The 13,809-nt window shown below is 43.5% G+C and overlaps 1 protein-coding gene across 3 annotated transcripts in view; it reads left to right on the forward strand.

Annotated features, from left to right (window-relative positions):
• Positions 1–312: 312 nt before the first annotated feature.
• The window catches only part of Bves (blood vessel epicardial substance), a 32,461-nt gene continuing 18,964 nt past the window's right edge, over positions 313–13,809 (forward strand). The window contains exons 1-5 of one of the 3 annotated variants that reach the window (XM_038340049.1): positions 313–438; positions 3,489–3,710; positions 6,298–6,422; positions 9,124–9,311; positions 10,105–10,213. In XM_038340049.1, coding sequence (XP_038195977.1) covers positions 3,500–3,710; positions 6,298–6,422; positions 9,124–9,311; positions 10,105–10,213 — 633 coding nt within the window. In that variant the 5' untranslated portion in view covers positions 313–438; positions 3,489–3,499. Of the gene's footprint in view, positions 615–1,573; positions 1,671–3,488; positions 3,711–6,297; positions 6,423–9,123; positions 9,312–10,104; positions 10,214–13,809 lie in introns of those variants that run through there. The other 2 variants (XM_038340048.1, XM_038340050.1) reach the window with 2 other exon arrangements.

A 13,809-nucleotide genomic window follows, 5' to 3' on the forward strand; every position in this document is an offset into this window, starting at 1 on the left:
TCCCCCTAGGCTGCCAGGTGTCGCCGCGCAACAGCTCTCCGAGCCTTCGGCAGCTCTCCGCGGGCGGGAACGAGGGTCTGTCCCGGTCAACTGCCATCTCCTGCGGGGGGCGATGCGCGTGCGTGCCTCCCTACTCATGTCCAAACAAGGAAGCGCGGGAGGCGGGCGGGCAGGCGCGCGCACGCGGCGGGCCGGGGCGGCGGGTCTGCGGGGCGCGGGGCTCCGCCCGCGGGGCAACCTCCGGCGGCGCGTGCGCCGTGCGCCCCAGCCGGCCGCCGCGATGCCTATTTTAGTCAAAGCGGCCGCGAGCGGGGAGCTGGCCCGGGCTGCGCCGCCTGTGGACCCTCCGCGAGCCCGTCGAGCCGCCGCTCTCCGCCGCCGCCGCGGCCGTCGCAAACTTGGCGCGCGCAGCCCGCGCCCGCCACCGGGACGCCCCAGGTAAGGGACCCGAGCGCCCGCTCAGAAAGTTGGGCCCCCGAGCGACCGAGCAAGTTGCCGCGCGCCCACTTCGCGCCGTCCTTGCAGCCGCCCTTCGCTCGCCCGCGGCCCGGGGCCCTCGGCCGGACGGAGCAGGGTCGCCGAGCTGCGGACGCTGACACTGTTCCCCGAGCGAGGTGAGCGAGTCCCCGGGTGGCGTACAGATAGCCAGGAGGGAGCCACGGGGCCTCGCTCCCGGCACGCGCCCTCCTTCCAAAGCCATAGAGAAACGGAGATTGCCGGAATGATCACCAAAACGGGCGGCTCCAGTGGGGAAGACTTAGCCACGCCATGCCGCTGGCCGCCCGAGGGGCGCACAGTCCGTGACAACAGTCAATTACGTCTACTTGCAAGGCTGTTGTACTTCTTGCTGTTCATCTTCACTTTTTTCCCCCTGTAATTTGGTCAAGGTTTAATATTAGTTTCCTCATTCAGCATTTTTAGAACTGCAAATGCCTATTTGAAAACGAATAGATGGGCCCGATTTTCCTACAGTAAGTAATTTAAGGAATTAGACTTTAGGGATCTGATGAGAAAGATAATGTTTTGATTTAGTCAAAATTAATCTGACAGTATACAAATTCACTCACCAATCTAACCTTCTTCATTAGAACCATCATTCATTCTCCGTATAAGGCATATCACTGTTGGCCATTTAAACCCATTAAGTAGTGGTTAAGCCCAAACCCGTTAGATTAATCATTCAATATAAAAAACTAATTTTGAAAGACAGTAAACACTTTCATGGGTGTATTTCATAATAAGACACTTTAATGTGTATTTTTATGTACCTGCAGCTGCGTCTATAATTTGTATATCTTTAATAAAGTGTAACTCATCAAAATATGTTTTACAGCAATCCTACGTTTAAAATTGGCTATTAGGGCTGGTGAGGGAGCTCAGCCAGTAAAGGCACTAGCAGGCAAGCCAGAAACATAAGGCGTATACCCAGCACCCACATGGTGGAAGGAGAAATTCTCCAGCAATCCGCCCCCTGACTTGTGCACCCACCCACCCCTCGGAAATGAATAAATACACGTAATACATTTTAATGATTATTAATATTTTCTGGTTTTGAGGCAGATTATAGATTCCTCGTCAATTTCCTTTCTCCAGAAGTTTAAGCTTTTAATCCTACATTTAGAACCCCCAAGGACCTGAACGTGAACTAAGTGGATTAGGAGGCCAAACAGGTAATGTATGAGGAGAAGTTTGTGCTGATTAATTTAGTACATAAATCTGTTTTAGAACATCAGAACTCGAAGGAGGTTTTAAGGCCATATAGTCCGGCTGTCTCTGGTCTAAGGGGAAACAGAACGAGGAGGGAAGCAGCATTCCTGGCTTAGGGGGATTCCTGGTGGCTTGTGGGACGGACACTGACCCACTCAGCCTCAGGAAAGTACTGAGTGAAATGGTTTTTCTGTCTGCTATGTTTCAGTCTCGTCCCATCGGGCTCGTCCTCAGTGACAGCATTGATAGAGGCCTTGGAAGATACAGGTCCTTATGTACCATCCCTGCCTCCCACAGGCACTGGGTAGCTATAGCAGAGAGGCAGGAATGGCACTAATACGTCAGGTCTTGGAACCAGCCCTGAGTCCCCCATCATAATAAGCTTATATCTTTTTAAGACTTTTGGAAAGTAGTTAAATTATCATTTTTTCCTTTTTTTGCAGAAAATCAGTAATTAAGTTCACTTACTATTTGTGAACTGTTTGGGGTGGCTGTGTAGTGGTAGAAGCTCCCTTTTCAGCATGTTTAAAACTCCGTGTTGGATGCTCAGCACCACAAAACAATGTCACAAAAGTAAACGTTCACTCACTTCGTTCATATCTATAAATTTGTTTCTCATCTAAGATATACAGAATTTATCCACATATACTTCCTTGTCTAACATCCTTTAGATGTCCACACCTACCTATTATACCACTTAAAGTTTTCACTATGTTAAAAATGTGAATTTCTTTATTTTGAAAGATGTATATATTTTGCAATTAAATTTGAAGATATTTTGGGCCTTCATTTGACTTTTAAAAGTGAAATAGATTCACTCATGTCTCCTGTAAACTTAACACAGTTTTTGCCAAGGACCAAATTTGTGTAATTCATAATGAAGGGTTTTTTGTGCATGTGGAGCAGGGACCAAGAATAGATAATAACACTCTGTGTTAGTACAGAGTGTTAGGTTGTGTTGTTTTATATAAATGTATGTAAAATGTGTATTACTTGAAATGTATTTGCTATGGTGCTTAATATTAAATATCCTTCTGTATATTCATGAACCTTCCAACATATATGTTGTACATTTACTACTTTCTAATTTGTGAGATGTTACCAACTAGAATTATTTAGGAATGAAAACAGAGGCTTAAGTTGGAGAATAAACAAAACTTTAAATGCTATTTCGATTCTTTATATGTGTATATATTAGTAAAGCATATGATTATTATGTGCACATACTGTGATAGATATATAGCAGTGATTTAACAATGACACAAAATAGAGCCCTCTACATATTTTAAGCTTCTAAGGGATAAATGTGAGGGTGTTCATTTTTTAAAGGTTCAGAAAACCAGGTTTTTTATTTGTTTGTTTTTTCTGTTTTCTCCTGTGCCTGGCCAGGAAATGGTTTGAGGAAATGGTTTGAATGGTTTGAACACTGCTAAGCCCTTGTAAATGCTGTGACCCATGGATGTGGGAGTTAGTCTTGTACACATGCTGATTCTCACCCTCTTCAGTATGTTGTGTATTTATGTCTAAACACACGTGTGTGGGCATGTGCACTCTGAGATGTTTCCTGTCAACATAAGGCAAATGGAGGATCATTATGACAGATAAAGAAAAGGACATCTTACTGGTGACAGGACTGGAGTTTGAGCCTATATACTTGATAAGTATTGGAAGACTCTGTTGGCCAGTATGTAATGTGTAAAAATAATTTTGTCATATTGCCTGTTATAGGCATGATAAAATGAAGTTTACATTTATGATTGATTGTTTCTTTGCCTTTATAGGACCTTTCACCATGAATTACACGGAGTCCAGCCCATTGGCAGGTTCTGCCTCGGCCATGGGAAGCGTCACACCCGTGCCTTCCAATGAGACCACTTGTGAAAACTGGAGAGAGGTCCATCATCTGGTGTTTCATGTAGCAAACATTTGTTTAGCCATTGGCTTGGTCATTCCAACCACTCTTCACCTCCACATGATACTGCTTAGAGGGATGTTGTCTATAGGTGAGACACCCTGGGCTTTGGAGAACTGCACAGCTGCTGTCAGGTGGATTTTGTATTGGGAGCTTAGAGAGTCCTTTCTGGCTGGGTATAGAGCATAGAAGAAACATAAGTCCACCAGCTTTGAACCCGCTCAGCAGTCTGCCCACCAGCTTAGAACATGGGTCTCCGCACAGCCATTTTCTCCCTTTCTTAACTGGAAGTGGTGTGTGCTTTTCTATACCGTGCAGGTGCTACATGTCAGAAAATCCACTCATGTGCAAGGATGTGGATGTTACATTGTATGACTCCGGTCCTAATTCCACTGCTTGCTAACTGTGTAACTTGGGCAAATGATTTTACTTTTCTGTCTTTCCAGTTTCCCTTGTATCAAAGAAAGATAAAAATAAAACTACCTTGTAGGATTACTGTGAGGATTAAGTAAATGCCTGATAGGATAGTGCCTGGCACGGAGGAGAAGTGTTATCTCTACCATTATGATCTGAAAAGATACTTGCTATACCCAGTGAAATGATGTTGAGAACAAAATCAATTCCCACATGCAATAATTCAAGTATAGCATTTTCATAGCATGTATAAAATATGAATATTTGCAACCCTATTAACTGATTAAGTTTATTCATATCAAAATATTGAAAAAAATAAAGTTACTATTTTATCTAGTGATTATTGACAACTTCTTTATATGATTTCTCCCCTTGATTCTCCATTTATTTGGGTGCATTTCTGACAATTGTAATGCATCAGACAAAGATTAAGGAAGGCAGTATTCACCATTGTAAAAACAGATGGGCAGTCACAATGTGGGGGTCAGATGAACACTGCAGGTTTATACCCAGTGCTCCGGGCAGAGAGAGGTGGCAGGCCCAGTGGTCACGCAAGGCAGGGTATCGTATGACAGTGCAGCTGGCTTTGGGAAAATGACCATGTTTCTCTTCAGTGTGAGCATGGAGCAACCTGGTGAAGGGCCCAGAAGAGAAGAAATCACAGCATAGCACAAAGGGAGACTATTTCTCTGTGTCTGAATATTCAAAAGATGACAAGAAGAGACAGGATAGCTAGGAGTCAGCTGTTGGGATTTTGGGGGCTGTGTTTACTAAGTAAGGTAGGGATTGCGGAAGCAGGTTGCTCAATGGAGGGAACACATAATCCAGATTACAAATACTAAGACAAGAGTTCTGGACGTAAAACATCAGAACGCATCTTTTAGCCTGGCACTTTTGTCTATAAAAAGGAAACTGAGGCCCAGAAAGTAAAGGGATGAGATTTATTTAGATGTTCCTCTGTGATGAAGTCCAGCATTTCACGTCTGACTTTTAATGTGAAAAATTAGCTTTCATGTGTACATGAATTTATAAATTCATAGTAAAGTGATCTTTTAAGCTAAAACTATGTTATATACTTGCTTTTACTTATAAAATTACAAAATAAGGATATTTTATATAAGGCAAGAGAATTGATAAGAAACATACAGGAAGAGGACTTTGGTAAATGGATAATCACTAAGGGAAAATTCGGGTCAGTAAAATATTTGCTCTTGTGTGGGGATATCACTCATTTGGTACAGGATTTACCCGATTGCAGGAAGCCCTGGGTGAGGTCCCCAGTTCCCCATCGACTAGGCATAGTAGAGCGTTGGCACTCAGGAGGTAGGATCAGAAACTCATTGACATCCTCAGCCACACTAAGCTCAAAACTAGCCTGAGCTACATGAAACCTTGTCTCAAAACACCACAGTAAATAAAATATTTGAGTTCACCCCAATCATGATTGCAAAATAAAAGGCAGTATGCAATTCCTTATCAGAATATGAGGTTTAAAAAAAGTGTGTGTGTGGCGGGGGGTAGGAATAGGATCTCACTCTATAGACCAGGTTGGCCTTAAAGTCACAAAGAGATCTGCCTGCCTCTGCCTCCCAAGTTCTAGGATTAAAGGTGTGGGTCCCTGCACCCAGAGAGGAATTCTAGACTTTATAACATTGACAGCGCCGTACTGGTGCTTCTAACCAGTAGGGCTTGCAAGTTTGTAGAAACCTTTTGGAGAACATTTTTTCATGTTCTCTGAATCTGTGGCATTCATTCTTTTGCGTCACCATCGGCTCCAGTGTAAGTTCACCGTCATAAATGGAGAATTCTTTCCTAGATATTAGGTTGTCTTTGTTACTTACCAAAAACTATACCCTCAAATGGGTGTGGTGGTGTGCGCCTGTAATAGGGAGGTAGAAAGATGTGGAGTTAAGGATAGCCTGGGCTACAAAGGGAGACACAAACGTCAGATCTAGGGCTAGGGATGTACGCAGTTGGTGAGGGTACTGTCTGCACTTCCACACTTCAGGTGGTACCCTGCAACATGGAGTCTAGTGAAATGAGACTGGGGACCGAAGATGTGGAGGGTGTGATGCTGTGTTAGTGTGGTGTTTGTGTTGGGGGATGGTGGGGGCGTGGGAACCTTTTTTTAAAGTAATAATTAGGATGAAAATGTTATTCAACGTAAGTACTTCTAAATCTGCCTGGTTCTAGGCAGAGGATTGTACTAAGCTGTTTGTGAATCTGTTATGAGTGTCTGATATGCCGCCTCTTTTATTCCACAGGATGTACCCTTTATGTAGTCTGGGCCACTCTCTACCGATGTGCCTTGGATATAATGATCTGGAACTCTGTGTTCTTGGGTATCAATATTTTGCATCTTTCATATCTCTTGTACAAGAAAAGACCGGTAATTACTAATTTTTTTAAATAAGAACGTGACTTTAAATATGAAAGCTTTTAAAAAGTACTTCACTCAGACTTGCAAGTGAGCAGCTGACAGCCTTACTCCCTCTCGCATATTAAGAATATTGAGCTTTCTTTGTAAATGCTTGAGAGAAAAGCATTTGAAATCTGTGAAATTTGTTTAACAAATGAATTTTCCAGACTTTGACTCGCTAGAGCATGAACACATGACTAATACTGTCTTTTTTTAGGTGTGTATCATGTGATTATTCCCTGGCCTGCTGGTACCCAGTCATCATTTGGGGATATCTTGCTTAATTATAAAACTACTGATAAGCAGCTTTCATTTCATACTAATGATTTGAAGATAGTTCATTCCATTTTCTTCGTATAATGGCTGTTATCTTTCTTGGGTCTAAAATATTCATGTAATGAAATCAGCACTTTTGGTGGATATTTGCCAGAATATTCATACTTTTTTATTATCAACTCTGGCTTCACTTACCATGTCGTCTTAATAAGACCAAGGCAGAACTAGAGCAAGCTTGAGAGCAGTGGCACACGCCAGTGATCACAGCACTTAGGAGCGGGTGGAGTGACAGTTCAAGGCCAGCCTGGGCCACAAAGTGAGTCTGAAGTCAGCTTGGAGCTGTGAATGAGGTCCCGAAGGAAGGAAAACAGGCAAGCAAAACAAAACATACCCTCCAAGAATATACAAAAAAAACAAACTAGAAAGCAGCAGGGTTCATAGAAATCACTCCATACATGGTCACAGACTGTCCTAAGTGCAAGCATTCAGTCACCCAAGGCTATAATGCTCATCTTAGCTCCGTATTTAACATAGAAAACTGTTAGGAAATAGGACATTTCACACACAAATACAGATGCTATACATTGTGGGCACTCCGCTCCTCCATCCCCTCCCTGCACACAGCCCCTCAGTTTGGGCAGCTCGTCTGTGTTTTTCTGCACTAGGCTTCGTGACAAATGAGACCTCAGCAGTGCAGAACAGCAGGTGCCTTTCTTCTTGCCCACCTTACCCGTTGACTGGCAGCACTGAATCTAGCTTATGTTTCAGGGTCTCTGCTAAAGCGGCAGGCTCTCTTTGGACTGCATTCTCATGGAAGAGGGGACCGTGCAGAAGTTAGAGAAATATCAGTCTGCTCAAGGGGCTGGAAGGTGGTGTGGTGGCTAAGAACACTGGCTGTTCTTGCAGAGCTTAGTTCCAGCAGCTACATAGTGGCTCACGACATCTGTAACTCCAATTCCAGGGGACTTAATGCCCTCTTCTGGTCTTCGTGGGCACTAATTGCACCTACTGCAGACCAAATACCCACATCCAAAGTTAAAATTAAAAAGCAAACAAGCAAAATAAAAGTTTCTTTAAAAAAAATCTATGTCACTTCAGCTCATTATTTCATTGGTCAAAGCTGCAGCATGGCCAAGCCTGCTAATGTTGGAGGTAGGGCAGAGTAATTATCTTTTGGGACAGCAAACAATTGGGAACAATAGTATATAGTCCAGCCCACTAACTGTTGTAGCCCTATGCACACTGAAGATGCTCAGAGAAACTTTGACGAACAGATGCTTCCAAAGAAGAGAATTCAGACAATGTCATGAAGAAACCGCATCTTCAGCTGAGGTGTAAAGGAAGGCCAGGGCATGGACGTGTTTTACTGGATTGTAACAGGTCCTTTGTTCATCATGGTGCCACAGTAGAGACTGTGTGGGCTGGAAGTTGGGCAGACTTGCTCAAGATGTGGAGTAGAGGAGGTAGAAACGCTAATAATGAAGAGGACAGTCTTTAATAACAGAACCTTTTCTGGAAACCCAAATCCACAGTCCCTGAGTTACCGATGTGATTAAAGCACCAGGAAAGAGCGTCTAGCATCTAGGCTCTTGTTTTATTTTTCTCTCTAACTATCATTTAAATAAATAAAGATGATTCTTCATCAAAAGGAAACAGGGACAGACTAGAGTGACATTAGGTAGAAGCAGCTTTTGAACTGCAGCTCTGTAGCTTCATGTCTCGTCTGAGCTTTCACCGGGACAGTCCATGCACCCAATTATCCTGGCTGCTGGACGTTGCATGCCCTGGGTCTGAGCAACTGAAGGGTGATTAGGACAGTCGCTGCACTGCTGTCGGTAGCCAGCCTTACTCATTAGAGGGATCTCAGGGCTGCATAGCTTAGGCCGGGATGAGACCACCATGCCAGAGCTCTCTACCCTTCTCTTCCTTTGCTTGCGAGTATATACATGCGAGGCAGTGATTGCAGCCTTGAGTGTTGGCTTCCTGCCTTGATGTATTGAATAATTACATGGAGATAAAATGCTTAATGCATATTTGTAAGTTTGTTTTTCCACTAATTCTTAATTTTTCACTAGCATAATTAAAAGTTAAGGTAGTTTCTTCTTTTGAAACATTGTGTTATGTACCACTGCTAAGGTTAGGAAGGTGTGTGTTTTGACAAAATCCAAAAACTCAGCAGTTGCCTCATGTTGAGAAGAGAGGTGTGAGCATTAGAGTCCTCTCAGCCTTCCCCGGTAGAGTATGAATTCCACTGCTACTAATTCTCCAAGACCCCACTGACCACGTCCAGCAAGCCACTGGTGTGTGCCATAGACTTGTTTATTCTTAAATCTGTATCTCACCTTTGAGAGTCAGTGTTTGGGGACTGCAGGACCTTGGCATTGCTGTCTTTCAGGTCAAGATTGAAAAGGAGCTGGGTGGCATCTATCACCGATTGTTTGAACCACTCCGTGTCCCTCCTGATTTGTTTAAAAGGTTAACTGGACAGTTTTGTATGATCCAGACCTTAAAAAGGGGCCAGACTTATGCCACGGAGGACAAAACTTCAGTTGATGATCGTCTTAGTATTCTTCTCAAGGGGAGGTAAGTGTTAATGGAAATCGGAATTCCCAGGTTGCTTTCCACCTTTTATAGCCTCTAGGAAGGAATACATACAAGGAGATGTTGCCAGCTAGTGGAGGAAGCGATGTCTGTGTGCTGGTGAAGGTCATTTTGCAGTTGAAATTTGGGCTGCGGTGGAACAGTGTGCCAAAGCTAGGTAGACACCATGGTCCAGAATCAGCCTGAGCCCAACATTTTCTACAGTGAATATATTTTTAACCATGTTTACATTTTGCTTGAAGTTAATGAGTCAAAGTTAAAGTAGGTTTAAATTGAATTTAAAAAGCTTATCACGTGGCAAAGCTTTTTGAATATCACAGTACATATGGACGATCTGAGTGGAGCGTCACGGATGTTGCATGGGTGTAACCATTACTGTTCCTTTGGTGGTGGTTTTAGTTGAGGTCTCAGACTCCTGGGTTCATGTGACTCTGGCTAACTGAATCAATGGATGTGTGTCACTGCCTGCCTTGAAACATGGTTATCAACAGCATCCCTTTCCTTTCAGAAGTTTGCAGTGTACAGATTATACACTCACTCCACCTGTAAGAGTGACAGTAATGGTAACCGTGATCTGCATTAATAATGGATGCTGATTTTTTTCTTGTCTTTTTAAAAAAGTATTTGGGCTTCTGGAAGTGCTCTAACTTCATTACTTGTAAAAACTTTAAAACTAGTGCAAATACATTACTATAATGTTTCAGTGATTAAAAAGTATTACCTTGTTTTTTGTGAAATGCTGTGCGTTAGTTAACATTTTGACTTCTGTTACCAGAATGAAGGTCTCCTATCGAGGACATTTCCTGCATAACATTTACCCCTGTGCCTTCATAGATTCCCCAGAATTCAGATCAACCCAGATGCACAAAGGGGAGAAATTCCAGGTATGATTTGGCTTTGAGGAAGATTAGAACTATTTGTATGTCATTCAAATCAAGTAAAATAGGAATGTGCTGTGGTTTCTTTTAAAAGGGAGATAGTCACATTGGTAGACATAGTATAATGCCATAAGGCAGAATGACAACAAACCCTACCTTTAACACTGCTTGTGCGGTGCACAACGGGAGGTGGTGGTCTGGAAAGCCAGGCACTAATCTAGATGCGGCACTGACTGTTATTTCTGGTTTGTGCATTTGCTCACTTAGTGTTTCGTTTTTCAAAATTTCTAGTCATTTAAATTTCTTAATATTTCCATTAAGAAAGTTTATTGTTTGAGGGTCTGGGTGGGAGTGCTGGCTGTTCTTCAAGAGGGCCTGGGTTTGTTTCCCAGAACCCACATGGCAGCTCACAATCCTCTGTACTCCAGTCCCTGAGGATCTGATGCCAACTTCTGGCATTCATGAGTTCACATAAACTAACAATAAATGCAATCTTTTTAAAAATTCGATTTTATTATGAGAAAAATTCTATCACTTGAAGATAATTCATGTTCCTAAACACATCATTGATTGCTTTTATTAGGAAAACAAAAAGCTGGCTTTATTTCAGAGAAGTTACTTAAAAAAACCTCTCTAATCAGTTCATTCTTTTATGGTTAGTGACCATGTTAAAAGGCAAAGAGTAATTTCCTCATAGAATCAACAGTTTGAATGCTGACTGTTCAGTTTAATTCTTTTTTATTTTTTAAAAAATTGCTCCATTCTATTGCAGCTGGTTCTGGCTGTTTCTAAGTTCCCAGGCCTCCTGTTGGATTTGCTATCCTTAGGAACGTAGCCAAGAACATAAGTCCCTGGGTAAATAGCGCTGAGGAAATATCCTGGGCACAGGGTTGCTTTGACAGTGTGTATTTCGTGGAAATAGAATCGAAGAGAACGTCATCACAGAAGAAAGAGGACCTGCCAGCGTCCCTTGCTGGGGAATCTTACGGGCTCAGTTTGGGATGCCCTTCACTTTGAGGTGCCATAGGCTGGAGATAAAGGGAAAGTGTGGTTTCCTTTATTTCATTAGTGTTTCAGCTGTGTCTTGCTACCTTTCTGCTTGCATAAAAGGCCTGGGTAATTGTGGAATTTGTTAAAGTTGGGCACATTTGCTAGAAGCACTAGTTTAGGCTTACTGGCTGTGGGAGTTTCAATGAGAATGCCCCCCGTAGGTGCATATGTTTGAATGCTTGGTCCCCAGTTAGTGAAACTGTTTGGGAAGGATTAGGAGGTGTGGCCTTGCTGGAGGAGTTGTGTCACTAGGAGTGGGCTTTGAGGTCTCAAAAGCTCAGGCCAGGCCCAGATTCTCTCTGCCTGCTGCATGTGGATCAGGGTGTAAAGCTCTCAGCTACTGTCCAGTCCCATGGCCTGTCTGCCCCCTGCCATGATGATAATGGACTAAGCCTTCGGAACTATAAGCAAACGCCCAATTAGATGCTTTCCAGTGTAAGAGTTGCCGTGGGCATGGCCATTGAACACCGACTAAGACACTGATGATGCAGTTCTGTTCATAGGCCGGTCATGCTTGACATAAAGAACAAGAAGGCTGGTGCTGTGTTCAGCTGCTCTGTATCCTTGATCCTGTAAGACGTCATCAGTGTCCCAGGGGGTCACTGTATGAGCAGTGTGTTTACCCAGCACCACCCATGAGCCAGAACAGAGCCACTTCTTCTCTTTCCTCTGACCTCCTTCAAGCTGCTTCTTCCCCCTCTGTCTGTTATACTTTCTTCTGTGTGAGCAGGTGGTTTATGTAATAATAACTCAGTCTCTTATTATTCTGAAGAGAGGATTCAGTTTGGGGTGGAAACTAAACCTTTGTTGCGGAAGCAAGTGATCTCCAAGTTATATTTGTAATTAAGCTAATGAGAAAGTTACTAGCACTAACAACCATTTTCCTTCTTGGAAACGAAGTCTCAGTTGTTGAGAATTTTTCTTAACTGACATGAAGATTCCAAGAACATGATAAAAACTGCAGCATCCATAGCTGGATGAAGGACATGCATTCATCCCTGGTAATTCCAGCCAGCTCTCTTTGGCACAGGGTTTGGTATTTTGTGAGTTTGTGGCATTTTGCAATTGCCAGTAGCCAAAAACTACACTGCCATCCTGTCTGTGCCTATCACAGAGCCAACTTCATCAGAATACACCCGGGGAGAGTGCTCTTTGACTGTTTACAAAAGTTTCTGCTGGTGGATGCTCAAGAGTGTAGTGTCCACAGTAGTGGTTTATGTATGTTCTCGTAGCTGCACACTGGAGTGCTGTGCCCGTGGCCTCTTACTGAAGCACATCTCAGCCCGTTCCTGAGGGCATTTTGCTGGGGACTACTTCGTTTGTCTGAGACAGGGATTCACGTGTTCCAGACTGGCCTTGAACTCTGTGTAGCTAAGGATCTCCAAGGACTTTGGATCTTCCTGCCTCTACCTCTTGGGTGTTGGGATTATGTTGGGTGTTAAACCAAACCCATGGCTTCTTGTATGTTAGGCACGTCCTCTACCACTGAACTACACTCTCAGCCCTCTGTTTTTGTTCATTGTTTTAGACACAGGGTCTTATTAATGCAGCCCACGCTGGCCTTGAGCTCACTGTGTAGTCCAGGTTGGCCTCAAACTAGTGATAGTCCTCTTGCCTCAGCGTTCCGAGTGCTGGTATTCTAGTCATGTACCAGCACTCTAGGCTGTTCCTTCTCTAAATTCACCCTGATGTCAGGGTGCTGATGGGCCTTACAATATGGGAAAAGAGAAAAGAACTGCAGGGCACCATAGATCGGCACTTGGTAAATGCAGTAGTATTTCTAATGCTACAGGCAGACCCATGGTAACAGAATGAGCCCAAAGCTCACTTAGTGCGTGCTGTTGCGGGATCAGGCTGCCGCTTAAAGCTGTTGACAGGGTCTTCAGTATCATATTACAATAGTAGAAGTAGTGTTTTTGTGTTTGGGTTTCTTTTTATTGCGTGAGTGTTTCTGATAAATGTTTTTCTTTTGATTCCATCCCAGGCTGCTGCTCTCCCATGGTCAGTCACATGCCATGATGCTGTAAACCTGAAAGTCAGTTTGAGGGAGAGGTCTTAGGAACACATGTCCCTGCTCTTGTGAAATAAATGAACGTTAAATTTTAACTGGTATTTAAAGAAAATAGTACGTTCATGCCTGAGAGGTGGTGCTGAGGTTAAAAGCGCTGGCTGCTGTTCCAGAGGACTCAGTTCAACTCCTCGTACCCACATGGCAGCTCAGGGTGACCTGTGATTAAAGTTCCAGAGATCCCATGGCACCAGGCACAGTGGTGCACAGGACATACAGACAGGCAAAACGGCCGTATTCTTCAAACAAGGATCTTGTCTTTTGAAAAAACACATTAATATTAATTTATTGTGTGAATGTGTGTGGTATATGTGTGCAGGTGTGCCATCTGTGTATGTGTGTGTTATATGTTTGCAGCTGTGCATCCTTCCGTGTATGCACAGAGGCTCCAATGTGCTCTTCTTTGTCACTCTGCCTTGTCCCTGTTAGGACAGCATCTCCCAACAAGTCCAGTGGTCCTCCTGTTTCTGCCCTCCATAGTTCT

The sequence above is a fragment of the Arvicola amphibius genome, chromosome 8 (assembly GCF_903992535.2).
Source record: "Arvicola amphibius chromosome 8, mArvAmp1.2, whole genome shotgun sequence".
In the NCBI taxonomy this organism is placed as follows: domain Eukaryota; kingdom Metazoa; phylum Chordata; class Mammalia; order Rodentia; family Cricetidae; genus Arvicola; species Arvicola amphibius.